The following is a 17372-nucleotide window of genomic DNA, read 5'->3' as shown; positions in this document are numbered from 1 at the left end:
TGATTTTCCTGTTTATCTCCATTATAGATTTTTCTAAATGAACAAGTAGGATATCAAACCATTGATTGGACTCATTTTTCATCAACTTGTCCTACAAAGTGCAGACAGAGATGATTTTAGGTGGAAAAACAGTAGAAGGAAGAAGAAACATGCAGCAGTCTGCGAGGTGCCATTTATAATAAAGGAACAATCTTAACATCATCCAATGCAATGATGCATGAGTAGTGTTCAGATTTGGGGAAGCATCAACTTTTGTAGCAGTGATAAGAGATTATTAAGTAGGAAAAAAAATGTATTCAACAGAAACTGCACTAAAGAGGCAAATCATGATTAAGTTTACATATGATGATCCCAAGAAGCAGAACTATATGACATTCAGGCATCCTAGGACACCCTTGAATTAGAACAGATCTCTGTTCTCATTTTGCGCTGGTCCTAGAGTAGATTATAGAGATGAGACTCCAGAGGCTCACAAGAAGTTTGGTGCATTTATTACAGTTGTGAGTTGTTTCATGAAGATTCATGTAGACAATAATAAATTCTACAGGAAGGGACTTGCAGGATGCAAAGTGACTGGCCCCTTTTTTTTATTAAGAAGCAGTGTCATCTATTGTCACCCAACAAGTAGACAATCTTTTTGGGCTCATGTTTTCATCACTATGTCTAACCTGAATCTGATGTGATTCTCCAAAGCAACTCATTTTTGGACTATGCCATTAAAGGTTTCTACTGCTGCCATGTAAACAAGGCAGAAACCAACTACAAAAAGAAAGAATCAAATTAAATCTGCCAATACCAAACATAGATGCAAGAATATATTTATATCCACTGTGGTAGGTTTAGGTATAAATTCAAAAGGAAAGAAAATGCTGAAACAGTCAGATTTAATTTTTCAAGTGTTATCTTTACACTTTTCAAATATTCAACTTGATAATTTAACCTATAAACCTCGATAAGCCTTTCGAAGTGGGTCAAGAGACAGACTGGCAAAAGGGCCAAGAGGAGTTAAGCAATAGAATTTTAGCAGTTTAGAATTAAAGTCTTCAGAGAAGGAGAGGGAATTGGAAAGAAATCTGATTTGTTGATGGGGAATGATTTGATGGTGAAGAGTACTAAGAGTAGTGCTTATAAAGGTTATCCATGCTTCATACTGTCAGAAGGAAATCAACCTTTCTTGAGCAAATTGTGAAGGTCAAAAGTGCTTCGGTAACAAAATAGATGAAGAGAGTATATACCATGATGGAGTTTAAAGGGCTATTAACTTTGTACAAATTGTATTGGTCCATTCCAACCATCCTCGATTGGAGCAATGGGACACTAGGACCTCGGATGGGTTCAGGACATTAGTACATGTATGACTGGGCCATCCTAGCTAGTAACAAGGTCCAAAAACTTGTGACACGCTCTCAACTTGCCTTATACTAATTTTTTGACTTGTACAAGTCAACTTGGCGACTTGGATGAGTCATGTATCCTATATATATATATATATATATATATATGGAATTCATGAATCTATAAATTATTAAAAAATATTTTATTGATCTAAATATCTATAAAAAATTTGAATTCAATATGCTGAAACAAGGTATGCGATACCGGTACCGACATCCATAATGGTTAGCTAGCGGTATGGTACCGTACCGTGCCATGCCATTCTAGCATGTACCAACAAAGGAAAACCAGAGAGAGAAAAAGAGAGAGAGAGAGGGAGAGGGAGAGGGAGAGAGAGGAACGGGGGGAGAGAAGGAGGGGGGGGGAGAGAGAGAGGTCGAGAGGAAGGCCGGAGGAAGGGGCCTTATTTCGTTTGAAACAGGGAGGAAAGGCCCTCCCTCTCCACCTCTCTCCCTCTTCCTCCCTTCCTCTCCCTCTCCCTTTCTCTCTCTCTCTTTTCCTCTCTCTCCCTCTCCCCTGTTTTGCTGGATTTCTTGAATCCAGGTCTGGAACCATGCCAGTCCACCCCCGGTACGACTCTATACACTCTGAGCCAGATAGTTCGGGATGGTATAACATTCTGTGTGCTCAAACCTTCTAACAACAATGAAGACTAGAAGATGTCATAGTCTTAATATTGGCCACTATATGCAAGACTAATAGGATTATTAAAATGTCATCTAATATTCCAAGTTGTCAAAATCAATAATGTCCAAGCTATTTCATCCAAAAATTATACAAATTCTATACTAACACAAAAAAGAGAAACACTAAAGCTTTTTTAATCTTCTTGCTTATTACTTGTGATTAACTAGTAATTTATACGCATACAAAGGGATCACATCCATCTCTAGCCATTACTGGCAGAAGAACAAGATCCTTCTTCCAGATCACTTTCTTGATCCTTAACTCTCATAAACTCGGCAATGGCTCGGTATAACTTGGCGACAACTCGGTCTAACTGGGCAATGACTCGGCCTATCATGTTAAAGTCTTGAATAAACAAAAACTAAAAACATGACTCGGCCATTTTCTTTGTCTCATTGATTCAACCTAGTCATGAAAGTCTCGATGGGACTCAACAGGGACTTGCTTTTTTTAACACTACCCGAGCTATCTTGACTTTTGTTATTATGCATTGGTTGGGATTCAGCACAATGCTAAAGTTGGATTCATTTTTTATTTGTAACTTCATGTTTTAATCTCATCCAACCACTCTTCATTTAGGGAATACCAACATGACTAAAGCTGCCAATGAAGTGTTCATGCTCAAAGCAAGCAAAATACAGATGGACATATTTTGAACCCATCAAGCACTTCACAACATCCTCGATACTAATATATTTATTAACTGTTACTGTGTGACCATACCATTCCAGCGATTGACACCTTAAGCAAAAGGCATCATATAACACTATAAGTCATGATATAGTTATTATGCTATGGTGCATAGATCTGACTAGATATTTATTATGCCAGTAGTCAACACCTTTATCAAAAAACATGTCTAATGCTACAACAAGCATCTTAATTACATAGCACTACGGTGCACTAGCCCAACCGATTACTCAATACACGACACGGGCAAGAACATGTCGAGGTTTTCTGAAGTTAAAATATTAGTATCTTTTAAACACCTCGGCACTACAACAAGCACACGGTTGCAGGAGCCCACTTAGAATTGATGCAAGCACATCAAATATGCCCACTTAAAGGGCAGATCAGAGCTCTTCTAGCATGCCACATGTCAAGCACTAGACGTGCCATGTCATTTTTTTTGGTTAGCAACATGGAGAGGGAAGAAGGGCACTTGCCCTGTCCTGCATGCCATCACGAAGAGGGGATGCCTCTTCTGCCACATACGCCGCCCTCTTTTGGCAAAGTGGAGAGGGAGGGGACAGAGATCAACACCTCCACCATAGCTCGTACTCCATTCTTCCCCTTCCCAGCATTTTTTTCCCTTTTACACAGTGTGCATAGCACGTCAAAGCGGAAGAATATCTGTACACCATCCCTCACCGCATCGCACGCTGCTAGGAAGAGGGTAGATGAACACCCCCACCATTCCTCTATATCTCGCTCTCTCAATGTCAATCGGAAGGTGAGGAGACTGGGTATGCCGCAGTCAGGTCGGCATGGGCAAGGCAAGGGATGTTGCCACCTCCCTTCCCTATTTCTCCCCTTCCTCCGGTCATATGTCCCCCCTCATCTGCTTGACCTTTGACCTCCCTCTCCCCATCTTTCTTTGCCGGTGGCTGTGCCAGGCATCACCACCTAGTCTGCCGGCCACCTGACCATGCCAGAGCAGCAGCTAGTCTATCTCCCACTTTTCTTCTTTCCATGGTTGACCGAACACCACCACCAAAACCCCTACTCCCCTTTCTCTCCTAAGAGCAGCTTAAATCCACGAAGCCTGGGTAGTTTGAGATGATTTAAAGAAGAATATGAGAGATTAAGAAGAGGAAAATGGGTAGGATGGACCTTTTGGATTACTAATTCCACGATATCAGGCTTGACAGCACCGTTCTCTCTCTCTATGGGGAGAGTAGCCTCTATACAATGGAGAGGGCCTTTTGGTACAAAAAGGTCCGTCCTATCCAGCCCAACTTCTAATTCCACTATTTTTGGCACTGTCATCGCCCGAGGTGGAAGAAGGGGTGGTGGCATGGTCGTTGCCGAACAACACCAAGGACAGCATCGGCAGCGACGAGGGGAGTAGTGGTTGTTGCCTAGAGTGACGTGGAGGTGGAGAGGGCCTCCCCAAGAGCCAGCAACGAGGAGGAGAACAAGATTGTAAGGAAGAAGCTCCCCTCTTCAAGGAGCAGTCCGCCTTTCTTGAAGAAAGCTTTAACGAACGCAACAAACTCAACCCGGTTGATCTCATCGCCACACCTTATAAATATTATCAAAAGAAAAAGACAAAAAATATTGAAAAATACCTGAATCTTTGATAGAAATCTAAACTTTTTCCAAAAACCCTATTAAATTTCTGTTTTTTCTCATCTTTCAGGAGCAAAAGCTTGTTTTGGCTAAACAACTAAATCTTCAACCCCGGCACATGAAAGTCTGGTTTTAAAACAGATGAGCCAGGTTTTTTCTTTTTTCACTTTCTTCTTAACTTTTTTTAATTTTTCAAGGTTTTCTGTGACGGCTTTCTTTTTCATTTTTCCATCCCATATTTCCTTTGGTGTTCAGTGAGTCAATCATCCCATGCTGGAAGAGCTGTGAGCCTCTCTCTTTGTTTTTTTCTTTTTAAAATTTCTATTTAGTACATAAATTCAAGAAAAAAGCAAAGTTGCATCGAGCTGTAAGAGCATTATTTATATAGCATGCCAAGCTTGGTATTTACCCACCCAAATAGACTGTTTGACCATACGAGGGCATCATCGACTTTAATATATGAGAAATTCTTGCAGGATTCAATACTTCGTTATTTTCAGCTAATAGCATTAATATTAATCATGGTCCAGAGTGAGTGCTCTTCAAGGAGTCTACATGTACATGCATTATATAATACCAGAAAATGTTGTTCAATTTGTTTTTTCTAAATATTTATTAAATCGTCAAAGGGTGTTTCACTGTGAAGTTATTTCAAAACAATATGGTAAAGGTAGCCTCCAAATTAACTTTTCCCATAATTTTTTCTCTTTACAGCCCTTGGACAAAGATTTTTGGTGTCAGCTGTCAGTTTGAACATGTTACTTTTTCTCGTTCAGCAACTCTATGGGGAGATATCCCAAGAATGAAAACTTGACTGTCATGAGATTGTAGATGGGATGGTGTGTCCTCTATATCATTAATGTCACTAGACATGGTTTCTTGATATGGATTTGTTCACCCTTTTCTTTTGAGAGATTTGTTCACTCTTTTTTTTTATTTTCTCCTCTTCTTTCTTTCTTTCCTTTCTGATGTAGTTGGGTAAATATTTTTGGTTGACTGACAAAGAATATGATATCATGATGAAATCGGGATCGCTATTCGCAGTTGTGGAGTTGAGCAGGCATAGTTATCATCATCACCATCATTTAAATATGGAGGGGCTAACAATGATGTATTAGTTTGTTGTTGCTTTTAATCTTTTATGTATTCGTTTGCTAGATGCTGGTAAGAAATTTATCAACTTATGATTTACTAATTTTTTCTGCTATTTAATTACATCCAGCTGCATGGCGTGGGTTACTTGCTAATGAATATATGAAGATGCAGCGTAGTATCTTCCCTTTCTTTTTAATATAGTGGCATTATAAAGACTTCATTCTTCCCAGCAAAATATGTAGTGCAGTTGGTTCAAAAAGCATCTATTATAGAAATTTAGTGCAAAAATCCTAGTCCAATAACAATAAAAAATATTGTCAGATAGTTGGCAAGTCATGACAATTCTCTGGTAAAGAGAAACATATACATCCTCTAGCTAGTTTAGTCATTAAATATATGGGAAGATAAGATAAGAAAAAATAATCATGCCTCATAACTTCCCAAGGATTCCTTTTCGTTGCATGCCCTGTTACCACAGATGAACTGTCCTGTCACACAAGATAATGAGTTAATGCTGAAATTTTGATGTATGAAAACATTCTTCAAGCTTTGAAATGAACATTAATTAAAAGTATAATGATGATAGGGAAACATGTATGTCTTCAATAAATTAGACATGTAGAAAATAACATAACGCTATGTTATAACAATTAACATAATAAACAGAGGAAAACAGATGTTTCAAAAACATGTATAGACTAGTAGCTACTCAAAAGGAAAAGCTAGAAGATGTTATACGAATTTGAATTTGTAATGTGGTTTACATAAAGGCAAGATATATTCATAGCTTTTGAATAAATTCAATGCATCCAAGGCGTTAAATATTCACTGAATGAGAGGAGCCTTAAGATGCTTTTTTTGCGATTGATGATATGAGCCACATTTCTTCAGATCAAGGTCCTAGCTATTCTTGGACAATTATCTACTTTTTTTATATCACAAGATGCAGTTTGTTTGCTGCACCTTCTTGTTACCACCAACTATCACCATCTTGTTACCATCTCAAAGAGCACTCCAACATTTTCATTACCACCAACGAGCTACCAAAATACAGAACAATCAGTGCCACCACTATAGGCACCATCACAACATCATCATCCCACTACAGATTTGATACCCCAGCAACATTTGTTACGACTTACGTCCTCTAACAAACAACTACCAGAACTACAATCACTATGATGTCTGACAGCATGGTCTGTCCACCTTGACAGCATGATCCCTCCACCACTACTATTGCTCAAAGGATTGAAATTTTCATGTATACCATACTAAATGCTACACAGCTCTGATGGAGAGCCAGGAGCCTGGTACAATAATTTTTAAGTAGCCCAGTACAATATGGAAGATATATATTTGGACATCAATGATTTTAGCTTCTATCACAATATCATTGATGCAATACATAGCAGTATGGGTTATTAAGTAACAATATAGGTACATATATGTAAAAAAATGAAAAAAAAACATTTATGCTTGTTGATTATTCCGCTATCAATAATTATTATCTCTAGAGAAGTTTCACATATATTAAAGCTCTTAAACAAAATTTGAAACTATTTTCTTTGTTATTAATTGTTTGATCTAATAAATTGTCAGTTGAAGCAGATTGCATTTGCAACATGGTTACCAAATCTCCAGTTACCTTCTTCCATGCAGCTGCCAAATGCTCACCTCTCCTCTTACCATGCCGGGGCCACCATTACTGAACCTCCGTCTCCTCCTCCCATGGTGCTATCTCCAAAGTCCGAAGCATAGTTTTCTCAACGACATCCACTCCGATGTTGTGAGTCACTTTGTTTTCTCAATCCTAGGGTGATTTTGGGTCTTGGACTGAACTCCAGCTGAGCTCGAGACTATGAGACTATGGTTGGGCTATGCTTGGGCCTAAGTTTTCTGATTGAAAATGGGCCAGGCCTGGACATATTGCAAATAGTTTTGAGCTAGGCATGGCTTAAGAGGTGTCGGCCTAGGCCCAACCATTTATCAATCTTAACTCCATGGATTTATTTCCTAGGCAACCCAAATTCTACTTGAATTAAATAAAAATGATTTTTTTAAAATAATCACATCACAAGTACAAAAATGTCAATGAAAGCCTCTTGAAGGCACATTAATTTTCCATGTGACTACTTAATGGCTAATCTACCAATCCTATAAACTTATTTGGAGTCTTCTTTTTTAGGAAAAATATTGCATATGTACGGTCTGTAGAAAAGCAAAATATCAGTTTTGTTTTATAAAAATCAACTATTGATACATTATCTTGGATGGTACACACTTAGCAAGCCAAAACTGACCAGTTTGATATTAATCAAAATTTCCGTCTTTTGGTCAGTTTCAATTGGCTTCAGTTGGTTTTGGCTGGTTTTGACTAGTTTTGGCCAGTTACAATACTTTTGGCTAATTCTGGCCAACTTCAGCGATCTCAAACAAAACTGACCGAAAACTATTTTTTTTGTTTAACAAGTAAACGAGTTTAATTTTTTCCTTTGATTATTCGTTTCTTTTAGATTTCTTTACTAATTAGAAACAAAAGTAGTATTTAAAATGAAGTAATAAAATAAGATGATCTTTTGTTTATAAGGTTTTTTTTTTCAAGCTTAGATGAGTTATTAAAATGATATATGCTTAGATTGTTCTTTCTTGCTTAGATGTGTAATAAATGAAATAGAATGGAATATAGTTAGTCGGGAAAAGGCTTGATGACTGTGAGGATGATTATGATTAAGAGAATGAGACATAATTAGATGACTTTCCCTTGCTTAGTTGGGTTATTAATTTTATAATCATGTCATATTGCATAGGTATATGTAATCAATTTTATACTATTTGCCATGCTAGCTTATGCTTAATTGAGTGATATTTGGTACCTACATGTAATAAATGATATTACTGTGAGTCTGTGACCTACTTAATGCATTAGGCTTTAATGCAGTTCAATTTCAACCTAACGTTACTCAAATTACACAAATCATGGTCTATTTTTTCCTTAATAACTTGTCATGAATTCTATTTCTTCCTTAATTTTTCTATTTTCATATTTTTCTGATTTTTTTGCCTAACCTCCAAACAAAACAAAACTATCAAAATTTCTGAAACTAAAACTCTCTCCAAGGCATGGAAGGAAAAAGAATTTTACGTTCTTTCTTTTGGGAAGGAAGGATTAGGGAAATCCCATTGGTTGATGCTTTCTCTAGACCTCCGAGGAAAGCATTAAAAAAAGGCTGGAATAGTACGATCCCTCCATCACCCCAGGATGAAAAAAGTGATCTCATAGTTCTTGGTCTGTGAGGATGCGTTGTTAGGTGCTCCAATTTTTCATTAAGGCCGAACCTAAACCTATGCTCGAGAGATAGTTGTCTATACACTGATAAGATGTATAGATTCTAGAAAAAAGAGGAGTCGTGGTGGTACCCACAGGCCAAGTTTGGTTGCCTAATTCGATTAGTTCATCAAAGTCAGCAAGTATGATGGTTCAAATGAAGATCTTGCACATATTTCATGTATATCTCACAGGTGGATTTAAAAAACCCCATGAATTAACTTGGGTTGCATTTGTGGTTTTAGCTATATTGACTGCATCTTTTGGTGTTGCTGGTTATTTCTTACCTCTGCACCAAATTGGTTGTGAAACCAAGTTTTAAAACATTGCTTTAAGTTTAGAAAATTGTAAAAAATGGGTAATTATTATAGATCTTTGTATAAAAATTCAGTAATGTTAGGATCATAAGAGATATCATTAGGATTCCCAAAAGATATAAATAGGTCATATTTAGCACAATATTCAGTTCGGCATTGGTTCACCGCTCACTTGATAACTAATTAAGCCGAACCCAAGTTGGGATTTTAATTTCAAAAATAAACAAGCCTAGCTAAGTCTAAGTTGCTCATGTGTGGCTCAATATAGCTTGAAATAAAAATAAGTAATTCATATAAAATACATTATGCAATAAACTATTATTCAAGATAATATTTTATAATACTATTAAACTACAATGCTTTTTAATTAAGGATATACATCAGCTGTCAGATTTTGATTTAAAAGTTACCCTAACTATAATGTCATGGCTAACAAGGTAAAGAGATAGGTACAACCATAAAGGTACATTGCATACCACCAGTCACAATATATAAGGTCACAAATAAATAAATAAATACACATACACACACATCATATATGTGTGTGTAGTATGTATTTATATAAGATGCGCTAAGGAAGCAGATTCTATAGCAATTTTTTTGACAGATTCAGAAGTGTGCAACACCCTAGGTAGAAGATCCATACTAGGTTGCTACCAACGGTTCGATGTATTATCCCATCGTGGTATGCAAATGGACCTGAACCACAAAACCATCCGATTTGGGGTTTACCAACTGGGACCAATGTGGTATCACGTCCAAAAGGCAAGTTGAGGTGGTTTAGCCCTTTACCACCCTGATAATAGAGGAGCAGGCATCCCGTGGCCTCCTCATCTCTTCTCTTCAAAATTGGAGTGGATATTGTGAGGAAAATTCAGGAAAAAGGTAAAGACTTACCGATTTTGAGCCTAAATCCAAGCCAAATTTGGTATAATCCACACCCTTCTCTTCATTCCTCTCATTTTTTTTATTTTTACATCTAAAATAGGTCGAAAATCAGTAAAATCAGGAGAAATCATGCTGAAATGTTGTTATACCCTTGGTAGGATTCTACAGTAATCTGAATTAAAATTATTTTTTTAGATATTTTGTAACTTAGAGTGCACATATAGAACATGATCCCTAATTCAAGCATTAAGCCCAGTACAAAATCATAAAACATGCTAGAATTATTCAACTACAAATACAAAAAGTCGGCTAAACAATCTTCCATGGAAAATTTATAGGAAAATCCAGCAAAACCTTTGAACCCTAATCGCTTGCATGCTTGCTCATAGGATGGAAATAAAATCAGATATTCACTTGTTGAAGTCTTCATCACGAATCCTCTGGTTTAGCTAGACCAATGCCTCTACTGTGGATGCTGATTGTAAATCAAGCATGGAGATTAGAGAGACATATAGAGAGGTGCAACCATAAGCCCAAGAGCAAGACAACAACTAGATCTTTGGGAATATGTCCACCTATATATCAAGATAATATAGCCTGTGTCAATCTATGAAATGAAGGCAAAAACAATAGAGTTAAGAGTAAGAGGAGGATGACAAAAGTCGAAGAAAGTAATGTAGCCTATCCCTCCCCGGTGAGACGAGTCGGTACGGGTTCATGCCATGCCGTGCCGTGCTGGACCGCCGACATAGTAGAAGAGGCAGGAAAGAAGGAGAACGAGAGAGAAAAAGAGAGAGCGGGGGAGGGAGAGAGGCCGGCGAAGGATGGCGGAGGCCGAAGCCAGGGCAGCAAGGGGAAGCTGCGACCGTTCCCCTGTTTCATTCAAAACAGGGGTCCGACCGTTTTTTTTAATTTTGCAATTATTGGCCCCCTATTTTATAATTATTTGGGAGTATTCTCTCTTTTTAAACTTTTTCTATAAATTTAAGTATAATTTGATTTTTTAATATTTTTTTGATTTTTTTGGATATTTTTTGATGTTTTTATGATCACAATTTAAGCTAAATGATGCATCTTCATATTTTAAAATAATACAAATCATAAAATGAACAACATAAAATATCTTCAAATCAAGATACAATCAATTACATACTTTTAAAGTGCTCTTGGATATCTAAAATCGGATCGAGTGGCGATGTTTTTCATAGATATCCAGATCATCAGTATAATAAGACGGCAGATTAACCTACCCCTCTAATCAAGCGACGTTGTAGTCTTGTATGCTCAATCCCTAAGGAACGCGCGCCGAGTTATAAAAACTCTCGAATCTCTCGCTGAAGCTTTGGCGCTGAGAAGTGTCCTCTGGCTGATAATGACTGTGGAGGGATCCATCCGAATATGCCGGCAGCAAAATCCGACCCGAGAGATGCTCCAGGCTGCATAGGATAGTAGCCACCAGAAGATGTCTCAGATGCACCATATCCATATCCGTATTCGTATGGATCCTGTGGCTGCGGATAATATGATCCAGTATAGGACTCGGAATCTGATACGTATATAGATCCTACTCCACGTGCGAGATCTTCTGCAGCTACATCTGGTCCTCCTGAATGACGTTGAGGAGTCCGTCTTCTATATACAATCGTATCCTCACGGGCTCTACCAGATCGTCTACTATGGTTCCTATCTTGTGTAGCATGCGTAAACTAGGACTCACCAGTGTATCTAACACCAGCCTCCGGCTGTGTCTCATAAACAGTGGTCTCTTGTCCTTCACTCTCTTCATGGCTAGCAGATCCACCAAAACCATCATTACTGCTGCTTCAGACTCCTCGACACTCTCCATTGGGGCATTTTGTTTTTCCTTTTTGGTTTGTTGGACGCTGCTTTCTTACCCTTCGTGCCCCTCTCTGCCTAGCTATGTCGCCCTCCTGACCGAGTTGACCGGATACTGTAGTGTCCTCGTGTAAGCCTCTCTCGATCATTTCTCTGAGAGAATGTCTCAAACGAGAAAAAAGTAGGTAACGAGCTTTCCTGTGGCTGTGGCTGATCAATTATGGAAAGGTGTAGAATATTGCTCTCAGCCCATTGCTCTGCATTGACTCTAGCCTCTCTGGCTATGAAGCTAGCCGGTCGTGGAGGCGATCCTAGCTCGTCAAGTTCGGGCTCTTACTGCTAGCCCACAAAACAACCGATCATAGGATCATCGTCATCATCGACGAAAGCCCTATGGATCAGATCTGCATACTTGAGCTCCACTTTCTCCTGAATGTATTTTAGCCTCAACCACAATTGTAGTGGACATATACAAAGTCATTGAAGCGCTTTTGTATCAAACGGTTCCTCTGCTTACTGTAGATGAGGGCGAAGGTGGACCGATTGCGCTTACAGCCACTCGAGGAGACCGTCTGGAAAAAAATCCGAATAGCTAGCTGCTTAAGGTTTTTCGCGGACAGCCCAAATGAATCCACCATTCGGCTACAGAAACATCAGAAAGCCAAAGTGCGCGGCCTTTTCAGAAAGCCACAACGCCCACGCGCTGTGGCTTTGGGCCGCCAAAAGCCCAACAGCAAACAGAATTGGTGCGAACCGGACGGAACCGGACCGATTCCGGCCCGGTAACACTGTAGTTCCGACCCCATAGGGCCGGACCATTTTGTATAGCTGAACTGAACCGATCAACGTCGGTACCGGTTCGGTACGTGCGGAACCAGCCAGTACGGGCCGATTCAGCATATCTTGATCTAGCATCAACTTGATGCTTGTAAAATTTAAGAGAAATAAATGTGCAAAGTATTTGGATAGGTATGATAATGCAATAAGTTCCCATAATTTAGATACAGCTTCAAGTACTAGAACTAAGTCATGCTATTTGTGATATGGCCACTGCTAGTGCCAATAATAATGCATCAGTTGTTTTAGCATAAACGAGGAAAGTGCCTGACCATTTAAAGAGTCAATAATTCAAACATTTCTAGCAGTACTTTCAAGATAACATTGTTCTAAGAGTATGTATCAAACATGGCAGTTTTCAGAAAAGATTTTTCCAAAACCATAGAACAAGATTTATAAATTATTTAATAAAATATAGATGTAAACAGAAGGAGCCGAAAGTTGTTCTTAAGGAGGAAGGTTATGGCATGGTCATGTGGGAACCTTTTCCAGATATGACTTCTTTTTCTGTTCTCCATCTTAGGCCAATCTGAGCAGCAGAAATCCAATTCTTAGAAAGAATCTTTTTTGATTTTCTGGTAATATGCACAATGCTACCGAGCAAAACGTCGAATCGAAAGAATATGATGAAAGGTCAGAACAAGTATAAATTGCAGTTAAAACAACAATTTTATCTATACCACACCAAAACCAAGGAATCAATTAACAACTAATGAAGCACATAAATCAATGTGAAGTGCAGAATATTCTGGGAAATTCAGATAAGACCATGTATGAAAAATCAGTACAATTTACAACAGTGAATAAGCTGATTAAAAAAATAATAATCCACATTTCAGCAATGGTATGGCTGGGGATCCAAAATGATGATCTATAATCACCCATACTTATGACAAAAAAATTACAAGATTTAATAAATTTAAGCAGTTTTCATTGTTTCCTTTTAGCATTTCTCTAAAGTCCTTTTCTAATTACGAGTAAACAATTAAAATGTTATGAAAACTATAGAAGCAATTAAAATGGATGTACCATGCTCGAGTTCTACTTAATTTAATCCAGTTAAGCATCAGTTCATTTGTATGGATCACGTGCTGAGCCCAAGCCAAGCCCTAGTATCCACTATTCCACTTAATTTTGCAAACCAAGGAATCTTCTGGCCAAGTACAAAAATACTAATGCTTTTCAAATCACAGGTTGGGAAGGTATGGTAATGTAGCATACATGTGCTAGCCACATGCCCGACAACATGCCTAAGAATGAGGTCATGTCAGACCAGTTAGTTCCAGTCTACACCCACTGCCACGCATTGGCATGAAGATATACAAACTGGAACAGATCAATAGGCATGAATCTGAAGAATTTACACCTTGTTTTGCATCTGAACCTCACTACTGTGGTGCATCACATATGGCATGGACAAGCACGATAGATTAGTAGGATACATTGTTTGGAATTGGCTTGTTTATAGTCCGGGATTTAAGCTGCAGCATGAGCTCAACTTGTTTCCTAGTCAAACAAGTCTAAACAAGCCTGCTAATGAACCAAGCCTAAATTATCCATAAACAACTTGGTTCATTTGCAAACCTATGTGTAGAACTCATATGGAATTCATATTTTCTGAAATGAAAGAATGGAAACTGAGAACACAAGACAGATACTGTAACTGTTCCATAATAGTCACACATGCCTTACTGTATATTGGCTTCAGTGAGTTTCCTTACCATCAAAAGATGGCTTACATGCACTAACTCTCACCTACTGTTTAAAATCTATTTCTATCCTCCAATGAAGATGGATTAAACTTCCTCAAACAAATGTTGTTGGTCCAGAAGCATATCTTTGCTCCCAGTGGCTCATAACAGTTCCACCTAACTTCCAGTATTGAACTTTTCTTTTGAAACTTTACAAATCAAGCTTGCTAATCTAAGGCTTGATTTCCAGCCAACTACATCATTGCTCTCATCCTCTTCAAACTCATTTTCAAGCCCTAGATGATGTTCACTTCAGTTAATGCCAATATGTTCATCATATCATTTAGCAAATGGCGATAAATTTCTTTTGCTTTTTAATATCTTGAGAAAGGCATATGCTATGAAGGCAAGACAGACCATTTAAAGATCTTTTGCCAGAACATTCTTACTCAGATCCACATAATGTAATTTGGTATCAACATATTATCTGATCTCATAAACTTTGTCATGACTTGAAAAGTTGAATTGAACATAATGAACATGTGGTGAAAGTGGGTCGGATAAATCTAAATTTGACTTGTATCTGGCCTATATATGTAATGCGAAGCCATTGGTCAGATTGGACTCAGACTGAGTGTACAACTCCAATCAGGTTTGTTATCGATCAGTTCTATTCGTCCACACACACCCACAAGTACCCAATCAAAGTAATTAATTGATAAATTTGGTCTAAACATAGATACACCCTGAACCCAGCACATCACATGATAGGATTGGAGGTGAATCTTTTTTTTCGGGGCAAAGAGGTGAATCGAAATTGCAAACCCTAGAGCTAGTCTCAACCGGCTTGGGTATAATTAGGGCCTAAACTCAGGTCCACCAATGAATACTCCCCAACTCCTTGGTGTGAGATTGAGTACCTGGAAAAATGTTTCAGCTCAAAGTATATGAAATCAAATTACTAATAAAAGATAAATATATTTTTTTCAGAAATTCATTTGGGAAAGCAGCATGGTTTAAAAGGTCTTTGTTGACAAAATTACCCACATTCACAAAATACCTTGGACATTGGATCCATAGCACAACAAGACAGGTTCTTTCAATTTCCACCCACCAATTATCCTTTAAAGAACCACCACTAGAAAATCCCCTTGCTGTCCTGTACACTCTTCTATTATGTAAATTAGCTTTCTGAAAACCATTTTAATGCATGATTAATACGTTCAAGAATTAGCCAGTAATCAAATTAATGTGGCACCAGGAAACATGGTATAGGGAGCATAACAGCAAGCCAACATAAGGCTCACTTCTACACAGATCTTTATCATCACATAAATCATATATTGACTCAAACACTAAACAAAAGTAAACAAAACTGATGTAGCTTCACCACAATTTACTTGCCTCCACAAGTCTAATTGGGTTACTATTCGGAATTGTGATCATCCTCATTTACCAACATCTATAGCATGCACTTAGCATGAATTTTGTACCAAATTTTCAGCTATATTCATTAGAATTTAGATCATATATTGCATACTCTCTCTCTCTCTCTCTCACTTGCTCTCATGTGTTGTGTTTTGTTATCATAAGTATCAAGTCACTATGTTCAGATACTTAGAACTTTAAGCATCATTATCTTAGAGAATATAAGCAAAGCACCACCAAAACAAGAGAAAAGTAATTAAGACAGAATAAATTAAAAGATATTATTTGAAGGACATGGCAAGAATGTTAGCAGACATTCTTCGGTATAGAATCAAGGGATACACTTTTTCAGCACAAAGTATTCATTCTTACCTTGCCCATTTTGTACTGTGACATGTCAGCAATGCAATATCTTTCACAGGTTAAGGTTTCCAAATGGGAAAAAGTACTCTTGCTTCAATTTAAAAGAGCTAAAAAGAAAACAGGAAAGGAAAGGAAAGGGAAAAAACACTTCAAAGTTCAAACTATGAAATCGAGATACAGTTGAAAAATATACAGACAATTAAAGCCATATAAGCATTATGACTAGATGAAAATGCATAAAGCAGTGTGATTAGATGAAAATGTAACTTGTGAAGTAGAATATAAATGGACAAAAGCATTTACTAATGTCTTACAAGAAAGAAATTTCTTATGAAGCTCGTTCCCTAAGTAGTCAAATGTTGATTTGTCTTGGTGATTCTTATATGGAGTAAAGATGCGCTCATGTGATCTTTGCAACAACATGGTTCTGTTCAGGAGGCATTGCTACAGTGTGACCAGTAAAATTAAGTAGACTGAACAAGTACGACAGAAGTAAAGAGCCCAAATAGGAGGAAGGGAAAACAATGGAAACTCAGATGCAGAAGCTTCTCATAAAGAGTATGTGCAGAATTAAAGTGCTATAGCTGTGGAGAACTAGCAAACAGCAAGTCTAGTTCAGCAGTTGAAATTCGTGAACCTCATTTGTTCAGGTTGATTGGGTTTCATTGGAACATTTGGTCAAGCTACAATTCATCTATTGTCATATTTTCACTTTTCAAATTTTGATGATAATCCTAATCTAAGTGTGTTGCCATGGAATTTGTTTAATTTTCCCTTCATTTATTTGGAATTAATTCAAATAAATCCTTTAAACTACTTAAAATAAAGAAATACAGCTTGTAACATTAACCTTAATAAGACAGGTCTTTTCAACTTGACAGACCAAGAATTAATAGTATGATACTTAAAAGTTCGACAATGTTTTACCCCCTGCTCTCCAGCAGACAAGAATCCTCTTTATTGGTTCCTGAAAGAAGCAACTTTTTCCAAGAGAGACCTGGAAGGCTAGTGGGGATGTAAGTACCTACCATTTTGGTTGATAGTTTGGGCACATGTAACATGAGCAAGTCTACAACATTTTCCCGAAAGTCTAGATGAAGAGAGAACAATGCAAGGTTAGATATATGGGATCATATTCATCTGTAAAGAACATAAATTGATTTGGAAAGCCTACAAGACATGAAATATGCATGCCAGCTTCTGCTACAACTGCAATTT

At 37.7% G+C, this 17372-nt stretch overlaps 1 protein-coding gene across 3 annotated transcripts in view; it reads right to left on the bottom strand.

Annotated features, from left to right (window-relative positions):
• Positions 1–17372, bottom strand: part of LOC103707829 (folate-sensitive fragile site protein) — a 40429-nt gene that overhangs the window by 12520 nt on the left and 10537 nt on the right. The window contains exons 5-7 of one of the 3 annotated variants that reach the window (XM_039119649.3): positions 16164–16203; positions 13156–13201; positions 5899–5957 (exon numbers count right to left, since the gene is read on the bottom strand). In XM_039119649.3, the coding sequence (XP_038975577.1) occupies positions 5899–5957; positions 13156–13201; positions 16164–16203 (145 nt within the window). The remainder of the gene's footprint in view (positions 1–5898; positions 5958–13155; positions 13202–16163; positions 16204–17372) is intronic. The other 2 variants (XM_039119650.3, XM_039119651.3) reach the window with 2 other exon arrangements.

Source organism: Phoenix dactylifera, chromosome 7 (assembly GCF_051530095.1).
Source record: "Phoenix dactylifera cultivar Ajwa chromosome 7, Ajwa_hap1_PhDact_Kaust_v1.1, whole genome shotgun sequence".
NCBI classification, from domain to species: domain Eukaryota; kingdom Viridiplantae; phylum Streptophyta; class Magnoliopsida; order Arecales; family Arecaceae; genus Phoenix; species Phoenix dactylifera.
Note: the sequence above shows the minus strand (reverse complement) of the source record. Positions and strands in the feature narration are given on the sequence as shown.